A 22,667-nucleotide genomic window follows, 5' to 3' on the forward strand; every position below is an offset into this window, starting at 1 on the left:
ACTAGCGCACATCATAAGGGGGCATTTTTTTGTACTACCGCACATTATAGGAGGGCATTTTTTGGACTGACTCAGATTATAAGGGAGCATTTTTTGTACTGGATCACATTATAAGGGGGCATTTTTCTACTGTCACACATAAGGACAATTATAACTACTGGGGGGCATTATAGTGAGCTTTGTTACTACTTGGGGACTATAGGGAACATGATTACTAGTATGGGCACTATGGGACAATTATTACTTCTGGGGCACAGCAGGAACATTAGTACTATTGGGGCCACTGTAGGGGCGCTATTACTACTAAGTGCGCTCTGGCAGACAATTATTACTATTGGTGGGACTTTCGAGAGCACTATTACTGTGAGAGCTACCCTGGTACAGTATCAGTTTAGCACAATTATTTTGGGGGAGATAATGTTTATATTATTAGTGTCAGGGACAATATTCGTGGGTGCAGTTAGTTTTTAGGGCACTGCGTGCCAATAATTATTGAAGGTACGCAGGTACTAGTATTTTCAGGGTGAACTATCTGTTTCTGCAGTATAGTATTGGGGAGAAAAGGTGGCACCATATTCAGGGTGGCAGGATGGGGTGTTCAGAAGGTGGGAGGATGATGGAAAAATAGGAAAATAAGATGTCTGTTTGTCAAACTCTACAGACATGAGATGGCTGAAAGAAATAATTATCTGGTCTAAAAGGAGATGAGGAAAGAGAACATCTACATCAAAGGAGACGTCACTGGATGTAAGAGGTGTGGGGCGCTGTATTACCCTGTATGTTCTGTAGTGCTGTTTGTAATGTTAGGAGGGAAGAGGTTAGGTTGAGAATTTGGGATGGGGTGGGTGGAAGGGAGGGGGGGGTGCCGTTTTCATTTTCACTTCAGACAACAGAAAGGTTTGGTCCACCCCTGACAATTGCTCTGCCATTTCACTGTCCTGCATCTTCTGCTCTTGTTTGATTGATTCAGAGCCATTAGCGATGCCAGAGGGAAGCCAGGTGCACTGAATGGAGCGGCCCCGCCCACAGTGCACCAAAAACCTTATTTGCATAAACATAAGCAGAACTATTTCTCAGTTTGTTTGTTTTTTCACAAGAATGGTATGGTTATGTTTCTGGGCACCTACCTTACAACTGATTTTTAGGTGACAGAGTCCCTTTTGGTTCCTGGCACTGGGCAGGTTCCTGGCAATACCTGGGTGAAATACACTGGGCCAAGGCTTCTGTGTGAGGATGGCTGCCTCTCCAGTGGAAAGAGGAAGGCAGAACTCTGAAATTGCTTACAGAATTACATTTGTTTTTCTTGTGATTGTATTAAAAGTCACTCCTCATCTCCAGAACGCGTGAAAAGATCTACTTTCCACTCAGATGCACCACATTAACTTGTTGGAGGAGAATTTGTTTGTTTGTCTATTGTATTTATTTGCTGGCGAAGATTGATGCAGTCTTATTAGTGCTATGTGTGGCTCTGGAGAGTGATAAGGTTGAGATGTTCCCTCTTTATTCCAATTACCAGACTTGTCACCAAACTGAATAACTGATATATGATTATGTATCTTGTGTAAATAGAACTCACAAAAGCAACCAACTTCAGAGCCGGTGAGGAGGAAGTGCTGCCGGTGTAATTACTGACAGGAGACTGCCTGCCGAGAGATCACCATACATACCGCCATACAGGAGATGACAGCTTATTCCGTAGACCTCCTCTATATGCATCTACTGCCCCTGGTAATTATACTGGCCGTATGGTAGTGCTCATTGTTACTTCACTTGGAAGAAATGTATAGGATCCTATAGGCGCACATAGAGATAGTCTAATAAACAAGCCACACCATGTAACAAGTGCAATATACTGTATATATCACACACATACCAAGACTTCATGTGGGGGCTGACGACTGGCATATCATGGAAGCGTACATACCAGAGATTAGAGGGTCGCTGTGGAAGTTCTGCCATTCTGGTGCACCCTTTTTTCCCATGATTTCTGAAAAATCCCAAATCCACAAATTGATTCAGACTCCAATGCAGATCACCAAGACCAGACCCCAAAACAAATTCAAACCTCCAGACCACAATCTTAATTCAAACTCCAGATCAAGCTGCAAAATTAAATTAATTCAAACCCTAGACCAAACCCCTATAGTAATTCAGACCCCAGATTACACCCCAAAATTAATTCAGATCCTAGACCAGACTGCTTAATTAAATCAGACCTCAAAATCAACTCAGACCCAGATCAAACAGCAAAGTGAATTGAGACCCTAGACCAAACCCCTATAGTAATTCAGACCCCAGATCACAGCCCAAAATTAATTCAGACCCTAGGCCTAGACCATACTGCTTTATAAATCCAGACGCCAAATTCAATTCAGACCTAAGACTTATCACACGTGGCTCCCCAGTTGTGTCCTCCTCAGCTCCAACATCCATTGTAATGGGTCCTGACACAACTCTACGTCAGGAGCTGTCTTAAGGCCTCATGCACACAACAATATTTTAGACTGCATTTTCCGTACGTGGACACATTTATTTTTATGCAGCTGCAAAAAATGCTGATGCCATCCATGTGCTGTCCGCATCCGTGTGGTCGCTCCACCAATCATACAGTAAGGCCTCATGCACACGGCCGTTGGGCGGCCGTGGCTGTATTACAGCCCGCAAACGGCGGGTCGGCAATCCATGGCCGCCGGCCGTGTGCACCCCGCATCACGGATGCGGACCCATTCAAGTGAATTCCGGAGATGTGGAATGGAGTCACGGACCAGAAGCACTACGTAGTGCTTCCGTGGTGTTTCTTTCCGTTGTTCCGCACCGCAAATAAATATGACATGTCATATTTTCTTGCGGTGCGGACAGACCACGGACCCATTCAAGTTAAATGGGTCCGGCCCGCTGCACGGATGCTGCCCGTGCATTGGGGACCGCAATTGCATGCGGCCTAAGTCCTATTCTTGTTTGTTTTGCGGACAAGAGTAGGCATTTCTACAAAGAAGTTTGTAGCATGCACATGGCTAGTATCCGTATTTTAAGGATCCACGGTTTGTGGCCTGTAAAATAGTACGTTTGTGTGCATATAACCTAACACAGAACAGCATCAGTACTCAATGCTGAAACTGGAGCTGAAGTAAACCTGACTCAGGAGTATGGAGGATAAATAACTGTAGTAACAGGGGCTGAAGTAAACCTGACTGGCTGAAGTAGTTCCACCTAATGGAAACTGCACAGTCCCCGCTTACTGCAGTAGTTCTGTTGACAGACATGGTTAGATAGATAATAGATAGAGGATAGATATGAGATAGATAGATAGATAGATAGGTAATAGATAGATAGATAGATAGATAGATAGATAGATAGATAGATAGATAGATAGATAGATAGATAGATAGATATGAGATAGATAGATAGATAGATAGATAGATATGAGATAGATAGATAGATAGATAGATAGATAGATAGATAGATAGATAGATATGAGATAGATAGATAGATAGATAGATAGATAGATAGATAAATATGAGATAGATATGAGATAGATAGATAGATAGGTAATAGATAGATAGATAGATAGATAGATAGATAGATAGATAAATATGAGATAGATATGAGATAGATAGATAGATAGATAGATAGATAGATAATAGATAGATAGGTAATAGATAGATAGATAGATAGATAGATAGATAGATAGATAGATAGATAGATAGATAGATATGAGATAGATAGATAGATAGATAGATAGATAGATAGATATGAGATAGATAGATAGATAGATGATAGATAGATAGATAATAGATAGATAGATAGATAGATAGATAGATAGATAGATAGATAGATAGATATGAGATAGATAGATAGATAGATAGATAGATAGATAGATAGATAGATAGATATGAGATAGATAGATAGATAGATAGATAGATAGATAAATATGAGATAGATATGAGATAGATAGATAGATAGGTAATAGATAGATAGATAGATAGATAGATAGATAGATAGATAGATAAATATGAGATAGATATGAGATAGATAGATAGATAGATAGATAGATAATAGATAGATAGGTAATAGATAGATAGATAGATAGATAGATAGATAGATAGATAGATAGATAGATAGATAGATAGATAGATAGATAGATAGATAGATAGATAGATGATAGATAGATAGATATGAGATAGATAGATAGATAGATAGATAGATAGATAGATAGATAGATAGATAGATAGATAGATAGTTTGTTGACATGATACAGTGTCTGCCCTTCTATTGAGGTCACCATAGTAGTCTGACACTGTACACAGTGCTCTATGCTCTGCTCTATGGAAGACATCCAGAAGTTGCTGCTGTCTTGTCCTGGGATCCTGCACAGAGCTTTGTAATAGACACAGTTTCCTTCTCAAGCTTTCTTCTTTTCCACAAGCAGATAGCTGACACACAAGCTCCTGAGTGTCATTTACAACGAATTAAAATTGATTATTGTCATCAAGCTAGAAATAGGAAAATGTTAGATCTTTAATTATGAAGGGAGGCTGGAGGGTCTGCTTAAAATGAACAATCCAACACAAGAGACCAGCAATAGGAATAATCACATTCTACATGCTGCAGGGTTCCTACTCACTCCCCTTATTGTTTGTTTTTATAATGTCTCTTTATAAAGTGAGACCCCAACCCCCAAGATTGTAGACATGTGCCAACTAATACATACATAAGAAGAGAATACAGGAGATAAATAGGACACAGGCAACTCATCATATCAATAACTCCATGAGAGACAAACATAGAAAAAAGAGGTAGATACATGGAAAAAGTATAAAGGAAAATAACATGAATTTGTATATCCAAGTTAATGTGATGGATAAGAGATCGACAGATGTTAGATAATAGATAGATAGATAGATAGATAGATAGATAGATATGAGAGATAGATAGATAGATGATAGATAGATAGATAGATAGATAGATAGATAGATAGATAGATGATAGATAGATAGATAGATAGATAGATAGATGATAGATAATAGATAGATAGATAGATAGATAGATAGATAGATAGATAGATAGATATTAGATAGATAGATAGATAGATAGATAAATAGATAGATAAATAGATATGAGAGATAGATAGATAGATAGATAGATAGATAGATAGATAGATAGATAGATAGATAGATAGATAGATAGATAGATAGATAGATAGATAGAGATAGATAGATAGATAGATAGATAGATAGATAGATAGATAGATAGATAGATAGATAGATAGATAGATATATGATAGATAATAGATAGATAGATAGATAGATAGATAGATAGATAAATAGATAGATAAATAGATATGAGAGATAGATAGATAATAGATAGATAGATAGATAGATAGATAGATATGAGATAGATAGATAGATAGATAGATAGATAGATAGATAGATAGATATGAGATAGATAGATAGATAGATAGATAGATATGAGATAGATATTAGATAGATATTAGATAGATAGATAGATAGATAGATAGATAGATAGATATGAGATAGATAGATATGAGATAGATAGATAGATAGATAGATAGATAGATAGATAGATATGAGATAGATAGATAGATAGATAGATATGAGATAGATATTAGATAGATATTAGATAGATATTAGATAGATAGATAGATAGATAGATAGATAGATAGATAGATAGATAGATATGAGATAGATATTAGATAGATAGATTTCCGTCCATTGATGCTGGGCAGCAGACAGTAATGGGTTAAGGTGAGGCAGCGGAGTATACCCCTGGTCTGTAGTCACTGTCGGTAGACCCTCAGCCCTGTATATGGTTTGAGAAGGGGCTGGGGTGGATTTATATCTATTTTAGAACATTTTTTGTACTTAGTTAAAATGGAACTAAAATAGAAAGGAAAGGGCAGAGAAAAGTGCGGTTTCCTTGCGCCAGGCCCCGGGCAGATCCTCTTGTACAAAATTCAATCTCTATTTTTATGAGTGGTAAACTGTCTAAATAAATTGTATTAGGGGCCGACCAATATATTCTCTGGTAGTTCCCTTTGTTCCAGTTCTACATGTGTGTTACAATCTAAAACCTATTTATGGAGTAAAAATCACTGCATCCGTCATAGAAAATCCGGTTAAGTTTGCTATAAAGTGATTTTTCAAGACACTTCTTACATTTCACATCCCTGGTGATCACACTTGACTCTTTTATCCTGCACAAATCTACGATAGATAGATAGATAGATAGATAGATAGATAGATAGATAGATAGATAGATAGATAGATAGATAGATAGATAATAGAGATAGATAATAGATATAGATATAAAGATAGATAGATAACTGAAATACATAGCAGATAGATAAATTATAGATAGATAATGGTCATGGTGATCTATCTGTCTATCTATCTATCTACTATGTATTTACATTTTCTATCTATCTCATATCTATCTATCTATATATCTATCATATATCTATGTATTTCATATATATCTATCTATCCATCTATCTTATATCTATCTATCTATCATCTATCTCATGTCTATCTATCTATCTATCTATCTATCTATCTATCATCTATCTCATGTCTATCTATCTATCTATCTATCTATCTATCTTATATCTATCTATCTATCTATCTCCCATGTATCTGTATCTCAGACAAAGCCCACCACCAGCTCGTTCTTTGCACTGCTGTCTCCCACCCCTCCTCTGGTTGTCAGCAGGGCTGGTCGGGGAGGAGGGGGCATCTTCCCCTGAAAAGAAATGATTTAGTTTGTTTATAGTAGCAGAAAAATCAAGAGCAATAGAAAAGTGATAAAATGAAGCGCTCTATCAATCACTGGCCGGAGGGTAACACAGATTGATCCTCCTCTAATAACACCTTATTGTTATTACTGCTGTCATGTGGCCACATGTAACTATTACTGCAGGATTTATGTCCTGACCCCAGCATTCTTCCACCACTCTCACTCTATTACTACTACTGATAATAATAATATTATTACTACTACTACAATTGCCGCCACTCTTATTATTGTTAGAACCAACATTATCATTTATTTATTTTTTATTATTATTATTATTATTATATTAATACATGTGGTGCAAATACTGTAAATTATTTATATTATAGTTTTAGCCGTGCATTATTGCTCTAATGAATTCGATGATTAGTTTTTATTATTGATTTTAGTAGTAGTATATTGTTGTTATTGTTTACATCTTGTATTATTTCTATTGTTATTACTTTAGCTATGATAGAAGTAGTAATATTGTACCCTATTATTGCTTGTAGCAGTAACATCAGTGTTGGTAATGTTAGTACAATTTTATCTACCATTACTTATAGTAGGAAACAAAATTAGGTTTCTCCAACAATATTGCGATACAGATGTTGCATTCAGCTGGATTTTTATATATCAAGTACTAGAAAACCAAAGAATGAATAGAAAACAAAAAAACAAACAAAAAAACAACAACATATAAAAGATAACAAGTAAAGCTGCAGATACCGTGATAAGCAGGGAGCACAAGGACCGGCTCTGACAGTAATGCCGGAGATGGCAGGGAGCTGTCTAAGGCACTGAAGCGTTCAGACTCAAGAAAAGATCCTTCCATCAAGATCTGCAGCTAAGGCTTTTGCAGAATCTAAATATCTAAATATCTATGTATCTCATATGTATATTATCTATCTACTATCCATCTGTCCATATATATCTATCAACTATCTCACATATATCTCTGTCTGCCCATTATCTATGTATCTGTCTATTTATCTAGCTATCTATTTGTATTCTATCTATCTATCTATCTATATCCTATCTATCTATCTATCTATCTATCTATCTATCTATATCCTATCTATCTATCTATCTATCTATCTATCTATTTATATCCTATCTATCTATCTATCTATCTATCTATCTATCTATCTATCTATCTATTTATATCCTATCTATCTATCTATTTATATCCTATCTATCTATCTATCTATCTATCTATCTATCTATCTATCTATCTATCTATCATCTATATATCTCTCATATTAGTTTTATATCAATCTGTATATAGTTATTCTACCACTTTTCTTCTCTAGCAGATGAGAAGAATGTGACTATTAACCCTTGTTTACCTGCAGTTCTGTACCAGCCAGTGCACATCTTACCAGCACTAGTGATCTGACATGACAACCACAACTCTGCTGCTCTGTCCAAACTCAACCCTACCATACATCTTCCTCCTCTATCTTTCCCCATGCTCTTGTCCTTTCCTTCCTCCACCCTTTGGCTCCCCAGGGCCCCCACCCTGTGTGTGTCTGCAGACCCTGGGTTCATCTCTAGGTGCCTGGGAGCGCTCCCCAGCCCAGTCCCTGCCAGTGTCACCATGTGGAGGAGCCCAGGCGGCTGAATAGGGGGAGAAAGTGGCCAGATTTGCTCTGACGCCTCCTTTGTTCATCTCTTGTCCAAAAAAGACAAGGGGGAGAGCCCCTGCATCTGCTGCTGCCACCCCAGCGTCAGGCAGGCCGCCTACAGCCCTGTGCTGGGTCCCTGCACCATCTCTCTCCTCTTTATACTTAGGTGCTAAATGAATATTCTTAATTGCATCACATAAAAATCAATGTTAATCAAGGGGAGGCTGTGGCTGGATGGTGCACCCGGCTCAGGGTTCTTGTAGTGCAAATAAAAGGAAGAGACAAGAAACATCAGCAGAGATGACTTGGAAAGGCCACTGTGCTGAGCCTCAGACACAATTGAAACGGATTGTTTGCAGGCGCATCAGAATTGGTACAGAATTTTGCACTTAATTTCCTCACTTATCATTTACAATAAGAAGCTCTGGCTTTGACAGCCAAGTCTAAACAGTAGTAAATTAGTACAAATTTAGACTGATTTTACTCTAATAATCGTAATAAAAGCTTATAGATTTGGCACTAATTACATAAATGCCTAATGATCTTGAAAATGACTCTGGTTAGAAATATATTGCTAATCTAAACTTTGTTGTTGGCTGGGATTGAAGAATCAGAGCATTAGGGATGCTTGGCTTCCCCTGCTCACAGCCCTGCACATTGCTCCTGTACTTTGCACAGATTCAAATGCAAAGGAAGAAGATTTACCTCTATTTACTGCGTGAAATTGACTTTGTCTGCGCACAATCCGCAGGTGTGTACAGGGATTTACTAGCAGGGGCAGGAGGGACACGTCCAGATCCCGGCAGACTCTGCTCAGGGCATGAAGTGTGGACGACATGGCTTTGTTTATCTGCAGCCCAGTCATTGGAGAGAATATCAGCAAACCATGTCGTGACATAAAGCAGGATGAATGGGTGAAGGTTAGGGGGGAAAAAGATCGCAAAGCAGTGAATGTATATCAGGAAGATGGTGGCCTGTGCCCATTAGATGGGGGCTCTGCTTTTCCAAGGACACGGCGCCTTATTGCTTCAAGCTAAATGTAAGAAACCATCTCCGGAAAACGGTAAAATGAAATGTAGACAGAAAATAAAGCAGAGCTGAGTTTGTCAGATAAAGGTATTAGGACCGAAGGAAACTTACAATAATATCTTAACTCTATGAGGAATCACAATGTACAAAATGGAAAATTCAGATCTATCTATCTATCTATCTATCTATCCATCTTCTATATATCTATCCATCTTCTATATATCCATCTATTTTCTATAAATGATCTATTTACCTATCTATTTCCTATTTATTATCTATCTATCTATTTTCTACATATCATACATTTTTCTATAAATTATCTATATATTTTCTTATTTTTCCTTCTATCTCTCTATCTAATCAGTCATCTCATATTTTTTTGCAGGGGACATTATATTTTTGAAATGTCCTCCCAATACAATATATCATGTCCTGACATATATAGACAATCAAATATACTAAGTATATATCTATGTCATTTCTATCTATCATTTAGCTAGCTTCTTTTATCTATATCTCTCCATCTATCTAATGTCTATATTTCCCTCATATCTATCAACTATCTAATATATATATATATATATATATATATATATATATACACATATACATCAATTTCCTATAACTCGCTATTTTCTGTTTACTTATGTCTATCTCATATTTATCAATAATGTTTCTATTTATCTAATTTATTCTATCAGTTTATCTATCTATCTATCTATCTATCTCTATCTCATATCTATATATTTCATATCTATCTATCTCATATCTATCTATCTATCTATCTATCTATCTATCTATATATCTCATATCTATCTATCTATCTATCTATCTATCTATCTATCTATCTCATATCTATCTATCTATCTATCTCTATCTATCTCTATCTATCTATCTCTATCTATCTATCTCTATCTATCTCATATCTATCTATCTCATATCTATCTATCTATCTATCTATCTATCTATCTATCTATCTATCTATCTATCTATCTATCTATCTATTATCTATCTATATCTATCTATCTATCTATCTATCTATCTATCTATCTATCTATCTATCTATCTATCTATCTATCTATTATTTATCTATCCATCTACTTCACCCAGACGTCTGTATCAATAATGATTCAGTTTTAGCGCCCGTTAAATGATCCGCTAAATTTTATCTATCACCCTAATGTAACCCTTCAGGCTCCTGATAGCCAATAAGAAGCTGGCTATTTTTTTAATTGATAAATCGGAACTTATTGCCAAATAACTAATCAAAGAAATAGTGATAATTGCCGACCGTTTAGGAAATAAGCATACATATGATAAATCGGTAGAAAACTCAAGGAAAACTCTAATTGGACTCGTTGAAATGTAGAGTAGTAGTCATCATCCTGATGGTTTTATTGCCTTCATTGGAGAAATTGTTAATTTTTATTATTTATTCACGTAGGATTCCCTCTGATCTCCAGCAGATTTCGCACATTATACCTGGCACCGGGTACGGTCCAGTGAGTGTTGGCACGGGTGCCAGGTCCAGATAAGAGGGCATATTTGGAGTGGCAGCTGCTGGGACCTGGGCTGAGGCTCCATTGAGGGGCACGGAGCCCCTGCCCCCAGCCTGGAGCTGCAGCACTTGCACTGGGAGCTGAGTCGGTGACATTTGCAGATCGCTCGGTGATTGGTCGGCGGTGGCAGCCCTCACCCCGGCACTAAGCGCCTCCCCGCCTCAGTAAAGGACATTATAATGCAGGGGACCCCCCTTTTTAAGCACAAACCGAATTTTCTTTCATTTAGCCTATCTATATCTATCTATCTATTTTTATTTGGAGATCGTTAAGCAGCCGGCAGGATTTGGGGGGGACAAGCTTTCGCCCTGGAGCGGTGCGCGATGCTGTCTCACGCCGACCTCCTGGACGCTCGACTCGGTGAGTTTGTGCCACCCTTTTCCCCTCCCTAGGAAAGCGTCAATTTGTGCCTGATTCCGCCTTAATGCTCTCTAAATGGGCTAATTCCTTCTAAAGTAATTGTGTAGTATTAAAGTTTAATTTGATTTAACTGCAGTCTTATAATCCAGGCATGCGGACATCCGCGGAAGCCGCTGGTAATTATATTTACACGGAAAGAACTTGTTACTTCCGTTTTTTTTGTTTTTTTTTTGCCTTCTTTGAGATGACTTTGTTTGCTTATCTGTGCGTTTGGCTTCGGAGTGTGAGCACAGAGCGGCCGCGGAGAAGCTGAGGGCTCGCTCCCTGGTGATGCACTGGTTGCAGAAGGGACACAAACTTAGTTTCTGGAGTTTCTCCTGCTTTTCTGATTGCCTGTGCAGGATACGCCTGGTCCCCCTGAATATACAGATCTGCAACTAGTTAGCATTACTTGGCATCCTGCAGCTTTAGTAGTGCCCAGATGCCAGTCTGCCCGGGTGATTCAAAGGGATGGTGATGACAGCAGAATTACTACATTTAGGACCATGGATGGTCAGGGTTGTTGTATGCCTTCCGAATTGTTCTCCAGTTTATAATATACTGAATCCATCTTCGGACTGGTAGAGTGGATGGTGGCTTTTCCCAATCTACTATGACTGGAATTCTTGCATTGACTAACGGAGTAAATAGTGGTGCCATAGTTCTCCACAGTCCATGTATTATAGGCATAGGTCAATTTACTGCCTTTTATTAATGCACATTTGTGTGGACTGATATGTATTGCAGTGCCCTGGTATAGTATTAACTTATCTTGCATTCTTGATACATAGTTGGCATGCTGGTGCCAGGCACAGCCGCATAAACACCAGTCACTAATTTCTTGTATGGCTGCAATGACTGGTAGGGCAATGGGGGGCTCCTAGTATACTGACCTAGTCTACAGCTCCTTGTGTGTACCCTTGAAATGATGACTGATAGTGTAATGGGGGGCTCCTTGTATAATGTTCCAGTCCATAGCTCCAGGTATGTAACCTTTATAATGATGACTGGTAGTGTAATAGGGGTCTTCTTGTATAGTGTCCCATTCCATAGCTCCTGGTATGTACCCATGAAATAACTGTTAGTGTAATGGGGGTCTCCTTGTATAGTGTCCCAGTCCATAGCTCCAGGTATGTAACCTTTATAATGATGACTGGTAGTGTAATAGGGGTCTTCTTGTATAGTGTCCCAGTCCATAGCTCCAGGTATGTAACCTTTATAATGATGGCTGGTATTATAATGGGGGGCTCCTTGTATAATGTCCCAGTCCATAGCTCCTGGTGTGTACCCATTAAGTTATGACTGCTATTATAATGGGTGGGGGGGCTCCTTGGATAGTGTCCAAGCCCATAGCTCCATGTATGTAACCTTTATAATTATAACTGGTATTCTAATGAGGGGCTCCTTGCATAATGTCAGTCCATAGACCCTGGTATCTAACCTTCATAATGATGACTGATATTATAATGGGGGGCTCCTTGTATAATGTCCCAGTCCATAGATCCTGATGTGTACCCTTCATAATGATGACTGGTATTGTAATGGGGGCTCCTAGTATGGTGTACCAGTCCATAGCTCCTAGTGTGTACCCTTTCAGTGATGACTGGCACCCATGGCATGTCAGATGGCAGTCCTCAGGCCCCTGCTCACCTCTCCTCTCCTTCTGTGCAGGAATGAAGGATGCAGCAGAGCTGCTGGGGCACCGAGAGGCGGTGAAGTGCCGCCTTGGAGTGGGCGCCTCAGACTCTGTGCACCCGGGAGATCTGTCTGGCAACGCTGACCAGGTAGAGGGCACCACCTTGCTTCCCGGGGAGGACATCACCAGCGTGGGATCCAACCAGTCCTCACTGGCCGTCAGCTCCAAAGACCCCGACAAACAGCAACAACAGAACCCCAACCAGTCGGGTCAGCAACAGGGTCAGAGCCAGGGACAGCAGAAGCAGAAGAGGCACCGGACCCGCTTCACCCCGGCACAGCTCAACGAGCTGGAGAGGAGCTTCGCCAAGACCCATTACCCCGACATCTTCATGAGGGAAGAGCTGGCCCTGAGGATCGGGCTGACCGAGTCCAGAGTGCAGGTAAGGGGGGGTCGGCACCTGGTGGCATTGATATCTTCTTGAGCACAGGTCACATAGAAAGGAGCCAAAATACATTTATAGGAACAGAAAGATGCAAGTGAAACATGTCTGGCCTCAAATCCGTTTTATTATAGTAGTAAATCTGTAGAAAAGGCGCTGCCCATGGTGCTGAAATCAGGGCCGACCACTGCTGAACCCTGTCCCTTATTCAGCTCATACACCAGTTACCAATCTTCCTCTTTAAATATAGCAGTGTCCAGTTTGCTAATGTACTACCTTGTAATAAGGCAGAAATTCACACTGGAAATAACTAAATCCAGTGATTTTTTTCTTTTTCCCCTGCGCAAAATCCACATTGCAATAACCAATTCACATTTCTATAATCCAAAATAAAATATAATCTAATCCAATAAAATCCTGATGTCCTGTATCCGACTAGGCTAATATACTATTACTATATAATAATCAACAATTATTTTATATTATTTATTATTAATCTAATGTTTTCATAGAATGTGCTATAAAAAATAAAAATAAATAAACAATAAATAAATAATAACACACTTCTTCCTAAATGAACAGTAAACATCATACGTTAGTCGGTGCCTATTTTTTTGTTAATTTCATATAACTAATATTCTTGTGTTTCATCAGTTAATTTGAATAATTATTAAATATTTTGTTGCTTGGAATAAATTAAGGATTCAGTGGAAGTTAATTACACAGTGAAGCCCCGCGCCTATATATTGTGTAATAAGGGAGATGACACTCAGCCCTATTATCTCAGCCTCAGCCCAGGATCTGCTAGCGGAATATAATGCGCCATTTGCAGGAATTTGCATAGAAGGATAATTGGCGCACAGTCTCCTCCTGGGGACAGATTGCCTGACATCTCCTTGCAGTGTGATCTGCCCGATGTCTTCTCATTCCTATAAATGCAGGAGGAAAATACAAGTGGTAATGGTAAAAGAAGAAAATGGTGCAGTTATTAGCGGCCGGTTATATGGCGGGCATTAAAAATAATAATCGGGAGCTCTCTCCTGCAGGAGCATGCCCGGGCCGCCGGCTATAAAAGCTATTCGGTTTATGGTCGCCATTATTAGAAACCAATTCCACCATTATTTATTACCCGGGATGGCTTATTAAGCAGCAATGTGAAAATCATGCAAATGATGCGATCAGATGCAATATAATAAGCAGAATCATTAGTCTCTCGCAAGGATTAATTCACTTTCAATATGATATTTACATAAAAAACAGATCAATGGGGAAAAAATAGAAGTTGTGTAGAATTCCAGTGTGATTACATTGTCAGACATACTGAGGGGTAGGAAGAGTTCAAGTGGGCCTTATAGAAATATATAGAACCCGACGTGTAGAAGTAGTACCTGCGTGTGTGAGTGTATATGTATATATATATATATATATATATATATATATATATATATATATAATGTGTGTGTGTGTATATATATATATATATATATATATATAGTGTGTGTGTATATATATATATATATATATATATAAAATGTGAGTGTGTATATATATATATATAATGTGTATGTCTATATATATATATATATAATTTATATTTGTGTATATATACAGTATATATAGTTACAAGTGTACAGCTGGGCCTTTTATACCTATATACACCTCTACATGCACAAGAGTGTGTGTGTTTGTGTGTATACAATCTAGCTATATCATAGGTATGCATATATAATGTGTAAAATAATATTAAAATAATGATTTATTAGCAATATAAATGCATGATTATCATAATTTCTTTTACTCACATATATAATTGTTATATATTAAACTGGGTGCACGCACAATCTGCACACACTTTTACATTAGTGTATTTATACAAGAGATAAATAAATAGACATATAGATATTAGATAGCTAGAGATATGTGATAGAAAGACAGATAATTGTATTTTATTTATTTTACTCATATATTTGTATAAATATATATATATATATATATATATATATATATATATATATATATATATAAGGTCCAAAGCAACAATTATGTTGCAAGATAGATAGATAGTTAGATAGATAGGAGATAGATATAAGATAGATAGATAGATAGAAAGATAGATAATAGTGTTTGATATATCTGGGCGTCCATTCTCCCCATCCCTGATGTGGATTTCCCAGTACATGAAGTGTACAGGCCTGTCCCATGAACTGTGCTGTCAGCTGCCACATCTTAATAGGGGACAGCCGAGGCTTCTTTCTAATGGGATGGAGAATTGCATGTTCTCCTCTCCAGCACTATTAACGTGTAATGAATTCGGCCCCGGGTTCACGGATGGCTGATCGAAATGAACCTGAGATCCCAGCAGTTTTAATACAACTCTCCAGATTTCCTACCAAATCTTCACATTAATCATCTCCCAGAGTAAGATTGCAATGAGGTCTTCATAAAGGTTGTCTCCGGGAATATCAGGCAGCCCCCTACCCTTCCCTGCAGCCCGGCTCCTATCCCCCCTGTGCTATCAACGGTTCATTTACAGTGCACCAATTAAACGGGCAATATATTCTCAAATACCTGTCCAGTATGTCTATATTCCAGCAGTGTGATCCCCTCCCCCAGCACTTTATACAGGGTTCTCCAGGTGGTAAGGAGATCTGCGCTGCAGCTCAGGAGCCTAATCCTTCTGTACCATAAGTGCAGGCAGTGCATGTCTCCCCCTATACAGCAGCATCTCTCATCCTCCTCCATAACCTCCCATGATTCTCATCCTTCTCCATGGCTTCCTATGATGAACACTATAAGTGCAGGCAGTGCATGTCTGCCCCTATACAGCCGGATCTCTCATCCTTCTCCATGGCTTCCTATGATGAACACTATAAGTGCAGGCAGTGCATGTCTGCCCCTATACAGCCGGATCTCTCATCCTCCTCCATGGCTTCCCATGATGAACACTATAAGTGCAGGCAGTGCATGTCTCCCCCTATACAGCAGGATCCCTCACCCTTCTCCATGGCTTCCCATGATGAACACTATAAGTGCAGGCAGTGCATGTCTCGCCAATACAGCAGGATCTCTCATCCTCCTCCATGGCTTCCCATGATGAACACTATAAGTGCAGGCAGTGCATGTCTCCCCCTATACAGCAGGATCTCTCACCCTTCTCCATGGCTTCCCATGATGAACACTATAAGTGCAGGCAGTGCATGTCTCGCCTATACAGCAGGATCTCTCATCCTCCTCCATGTCTTCCCATGATGAACACTATAAGTGCAGGCAGTGCATGTCTCCCCCTATACAGCAGGATCTCTCACCCTTCTCCATGGCTTCCCATGATGACTACTATAAGTGCAGGCAGTGCATGTCTCCCCCTATACAGCAGGATCTCTCATCCTCCTCCATGGCTTCCCATGATGAACACTATAAGTGCAGGCAGTGCATGTCTCCCCCTATACAGCAGGATCTCTCATCCTTCTCCATGTCTTCCCATGACGAACACTATAAGTGCAGGCAGTGCATGTCTCCCCCTATACAGCAGGATCTCTCACCCTTCTCCATGGCTTCCCATGATGAACACTATAAGTGCAGGCAGTGCATGTCTCCCCCTATACAGCAGCATCTTTCATCCTTCTCCATGGCTTCCCATGATGAACACTATAAGTGCAGGCAGTGCATGTCTCCCCCTATACAGCAGGATCTCTCACCCTTCCCCATGGCTTCCCATGATGAACACTATAAGTGCAGGCAGTGCATGTCTCCCCCTATACAGCAGGATCTCTCACCCTTCTCCATGGCTTCCCATGATGACTACTATAAGTGCAGGCAGTGCATGTCTCCCCCTATACAGCAGGATTTCTCACCCTTCTCCATGGCTTCCCATGATGAACACTATAAGTGCAGGCAGTGCATGTCTCCCCCTATACAGCAGGATCTCTCACCCTTCTCCATGGCTTCCCATGATGAACACTATAAGTGCAGGCAGTGCATGTCTCCCCCTATACAGCAGCATCTTTCATCCTTCTCCATGGCTTCCCATGATGAACACTATAAGTGCAGGCAGTGCATGTCTCCCCCTATACAGCAGGATCTCTCATCCTTCTCCATAGCTTCCCATGATGAACACTATAAGTGCAGGCATAATCTATCTATCTCCCCCTATACAGCAGCATCTTTCACCCTTCTCCATGTCTTCCCATGATGAATACTATAAGTGCAGGCAGTGCATGTCTCCCCCTATACAGCAGGATCTCTCATCCTTCTCCATGTCTTCCCATGATGAACACTATAAGTGCAGGCAGTGCATGTCTCCCCCTATACAGCAGGATCTCTCACCCTTCTCCATGTCTTCCCATGATGAATACTATAAGTGCAGGCAGTGCATGTCTCCCCCTATACAGCAGGATCTCTCATCCTTCTCCATGTCTTCCCATGATGAACACTATAAGTGCAGGCAGTGCATGTCTCCCCCTATACAGCAGGATCTCTCATCCTTCTCCATGTCTTCCCATGATGACTACTATAAGTGCAGGCAGTGCATGTCTCCCCCTATACAGCAGCATTCCTCATCCTTCTTCCCATTTCCAGCACTTCACAGAACGCTTAGGCTTCAGCCATTTGCACTGATGGTTAATGCTGGGCTATCAGCCCTGATGGATGTGCTGGGCAGCTTTACTAAACCATGACACATAAAATGATATTTTGTGTCTGCAATTCTACTAATCCTCCCAACATAATGGAGCTGACGTCTCTATTATTCACGAAATGTTTACATCCTTAATAGCTGCTGCATTCCTCTAATGCTTCCCAATAATTCCTTCTGTCTTGTCTTTACTCGTTAAATACAAAGCAATAGCAACACAATGAGAACATTGGACCTGAGATTGGCTTGCAAGCAGATGCTGAAAAAAGATAGGCAAGGGCAATGGTTGTGTTTACTGAGAAAACCACCATCAGGTGCTATGAGCAGGTCAGAAAGGGATCTTGAGACTTCCAGAGTGGATCAAATCATCACATTTTTACCTACACTGTGTATATTAAATTTAATAAAATGTAGCTATAATGTACTGCAATATTATTCAGAATATCAAAATAATAACATTCCTAATATTACATCAGTTTAATAAATAATTATTACTGTAATATGACAATATAATGCACACAATAACATAACACAACACAAGTAATATGACACCATTAAACAAAAAATATAAGCATATGATAGCACATTAATATAATACACGATATTGTGATTAATTAGAGTTCACAATAATCAAAATATCGCCCTGTTCTAATAATAACAGGCGTAATAGATATATGATTTACTAGAGCATAATAGTAGTTATATCTAATACATCATAGCATCATGTAGTTATAGTATCACTCAGTAAATTACAACGGCTGCCTATGAAATAGATTTATGGGCCTGAAATAATGATGATAATAATAATAATAATAATGATAATAACAACAACAATAATATTTATTTCCTACAATAAGATCAACGGTGAAAGATCAGTTTTATGACATTTTTGTTTTCACTAAAAAATGAACGTTATTGCTGTGTATTAAAGATAATAAAAAATAAACTGATTTGTTCAAAGTTGAAAAACAAAAACATGAAAATCGGAATGGATCAAATTATATCCCTATATTCATTATCATTATTTCTATTTTTTTTTTTTTTTTTTTTAGATTTTGAATTTATTCAGCATGAATGGGACAATTATTTTTCATCCAAATTAATTGTCTTTTCCCCCCAAAAGGAATTAAAATGCGAGATGGAATTAATAAATATTTTAGGTGATTATAATAATCAGAATAAAAATCAGATAGCGAGCTCTATTTATATCGATCATATAACAATTTAAGGCAAATAAGTGTATGAGCCTTTAACCTGATTATATGAATATAAATAGTAAAAAAGGGCTATCATAAAAGCTACAAAAGAAAAGCTGTGTGGAATATCAAATTTGTAATTGCACCATAACTCAATAATCCTTTGTGAAATAATAAACTGTTCTCTTCCACATCAGCTGAGAGTTTATTCTGGGCATTTATGGCAGAGTATTCCTTCCAAGATTCCTATATGATTAGTATTGTGATTATTATTATTGTTATTATTATTATTATTATTATTATTATTATTATTATTAGTAGTAGTAGTAGTAGTAGTAATAGTAGTAGTAGAAGTAGTAGTAGTAGTATTACTATTGTCTTCATCTTCCATATCCCCGTTCATTCTAGCGGTGGTAGAACAATAGACCTATGAGAACACATACATGAAATCACACAGTGTATAATACAGTAGATACACTACAAACACCCCTGGAATCAATACTTGTAGAACATAGATTTTATTTTAGGCCATGTCATTCTCCAGTTCATACCAGTGACCTGCGGTATTTTCGCCTCTGAACGACATTATAATAACATATTAGACCTCAGTGTCCAGACCAGGTTAAATGTATTCATGAGATCACATACAGAGAAAAAGCTCTGTCCGTGTACCCCTTAATACACCCCCCTGACCCCCAGGTCCCCCAGAGCCATCCCTCAGGACATCCAGCCTGCTTATACAGGGTGAAGAGGGGGAAATTGTATTATATGTGGTAGGATGATGGCAAAGATCTGAGATCTGCTTCTTGTAAAAGAGACTGCATCAGGCGGCCAGAACACTATTCATTCTACCTTCTATACTAGAGCAGTGATACAATACACAGTGCTGATATCATCACAATAGTCATATGATTTATTATAATATATCACATATATATATATATATATATATATATATATATATATATAGAAGAGAGGGAGATTGTGTTAAGGCGAGGTGGAGAAATACAATTCTATCTATCTATCTATCTATCTATCTATCTATCTATCTATCTATCTATCTATCCTTCTTTCTTTATCTATCTAATATCTATCTATCTATCTATCTATCTATCTATCTATCTATCCTTCTTTCTTTATCTATCTAATATCTATCTAATCATATTTGGTTTGTTGGGGAAATTATATTTTTGGAATTTTGTCCTTCAAATACAATAGACATGTTCTGACAATGGACATATTTCATAAATAGACATTTAAATATACTAAGTAACTAGACAGAAACGTGTTATTTATATACACACTACATGTTTACTTGCTTCAAATGTTTTATATATATACAACAATAATAACAATTGTATCTAGTCTTATGGGAATCTGTCGCCTACTCACTATAAAGTGAATGCACTCCTGTTTATATCACCATATTATCGTTATTACTGTTATTACTATTATTATTATTATTATTATTATTATTATTATTATTATTATTTCAGTATTCTTTGTTATTTCATGCCAGCCTGATGTCTCTTTCTAGAAATACATTATGACTACTTTTCGGCCGGACATTTAGGGCTGTGCACTGACACCTATTATACAACCTCCTAATGTGACCCAATGCCCCCGCTGTCTGTACAGGGCACAGTGGGCACAGTGGGCACTATCTGTTCGGGTGAACATGATATAAGGAGACTGATAATAATGGAGGTCTGTCTCTTTCAGGTCTGGTTTCAGAACAGACGGGCCAAGTGGAAGAAGCGCAAGAAGACCACCAACGTGTTCCGTTCCCCGGGCACTCTGCTGCCCACCCCAGGATTGCCCCAGTTCAATTCAGCTGCGGCGGCAGCGGCAGCGGCAATGGGCGACAGCCTGTGCTCCTTCCATGCCAACGATACCCGCTGGGCCACGGCCGGAATGGGGGTCTCTCAGCTCCAGTTGCCCCCATCTCTTGGAAGGCAGCAAGCAATGGCGCAATCTCTGTCTCAGTGCAGCCTGGCGGGAGGACCCCCACCCGGTTCAATGGGGTTGTCCAATATGGGCTCCAATGGCACAGGGCTGCAGTCACACCTCTACCAGTCCGCCTTCCCTGGCATGGTGCCCACCTCATTGCAGGGTCCCAACAACGTGTCAGGTTCCCCGCAGCTGTGCAGCTCCCCGGACAGCAGTGATGTGTGGAGGGGAACCAGCATCGCCTCCCTGCGCCGCAAAGCACTTGAGCACACAGTCTCCATGAGCTTTACCTAATACCCCAGGTCCCCCCTGTCCTCTGCTCATTCATCCATCTCTAGTCCCAGGACACCCCAACAGTGGCTCCCGGAAAAGCCACCCCAAATATGTCCCAGGTTAGAGGTGGCAACAACCTGCCCAGGTTTCCCCCGCACCCAGAGCAGCAGCTGGCCATGACACTACAAGAAAGCCCCCCAAAAATCTAACATTAGACCTTATACCCGATTCACACCTTATTTATTGGTCCCTAAAATTATTTATTACATTAGTATAACGGGTAGAAGGCTATAACCCATGGTCTGGTTGCTGGGAAGAAACCAGTAGGCTTGTCTGATTACAAATGCTGCTTATACTGGGTTGACAATGGCCAGGATGGATCTAGGGGTGGTTATTAAATGTCAAATGGTTTAACCCTTTAACTTTCCCTGTATTTTCATATTCATCTCCCCCCACCCTGGGCTTACAAAAGAAATCCATTTTAAGCACAATAGTTTTTTTTCTCTCTCCATGCTGATTGTCTCCAGATGGATTTCTTTTGTGAGAAAGTCAGCGACTCCTACTTCTCTCATAGAAGAAGCCAATGCCCGTTTTGTAAAACTTTTTATTTCCTATAGGTAATACTATTCGGTCCTAGTTACTTTTCTAAAGGCAAAAAGCACTTTTCTGACGATTAGCTGGCAGATTGCCTTTCCTCTAAAGCATTGCTGATGCCAGTGGTGCCCAGCAGGGGAGTGAGTGGCATCCTCTTGGCACATGCGATTTCTCAACCCTGGACTTTGTACAGAAAACGAATCAGCTTTTTCTGCATGTGCTGGTCAGATACACTTACAGAGACTGGAGGCTATTTCTAGTGGATGGACACAGACGATGTGAGATGATAAGATGTTTTGTGTAGATAAAGCATTCTTGTTCTATGCTGGTCACCTTGTGATATGGTTTAACTTATTGTCTGTGCTAATTTATTGATTTTATGTTTGGTTTCCTTTCTTAAATGTTCGAGCCGATATGAAAGCTATGATTTGACTTTTTTTCTTGACGAGTTTATATCAATTTAATGTAAATGACAAATAAAATCATTTTCAGTATGTGAGCTGGACAATGTGTCATTATGTCACCATAGGTGTAACAGGTCT

General features: G+C 39.1%; 1 protein-coding gene across 1 annotated transcript; it reads left to right on the forward strand.

The window, feature by feature from the left end:
• Window positions 1–11,328: 11,328 nt before the first annotated feature.
• Window positions 11,329–21,552, forward strand: LOC120991352 (orthopedia homeobox). The gene is made up of 3 exons (XM_040420179.1): window positions 11,329–11,365; window positions 13,076–13,482; window positions 21,031–21,552. Exons 1-3 carry the CDS (start codon window positions 11,329–11,331, stop codon window positions 21,550–21,552), a joined length of 966 nt encoding a protein of 321 aa, XP_040276113.1.
• The last annotated feature ends 1,115 nt before the right edge of the window (window positions 21,553–22,667 follow it).

The sequence above is a fragment of the Bufo bufo genome, chromosome 2 (assembly GCF_905171765.1).
Source record: "Bufo bufo chromosome 2, aBufBuf1.1, whole genome shotgun sequence".
Lineage (NCBI taxonomy): Eukaryota > Metazoa > Chordata > Amphibia > Anura > Bufonidae > Bufo > Bufo bufo.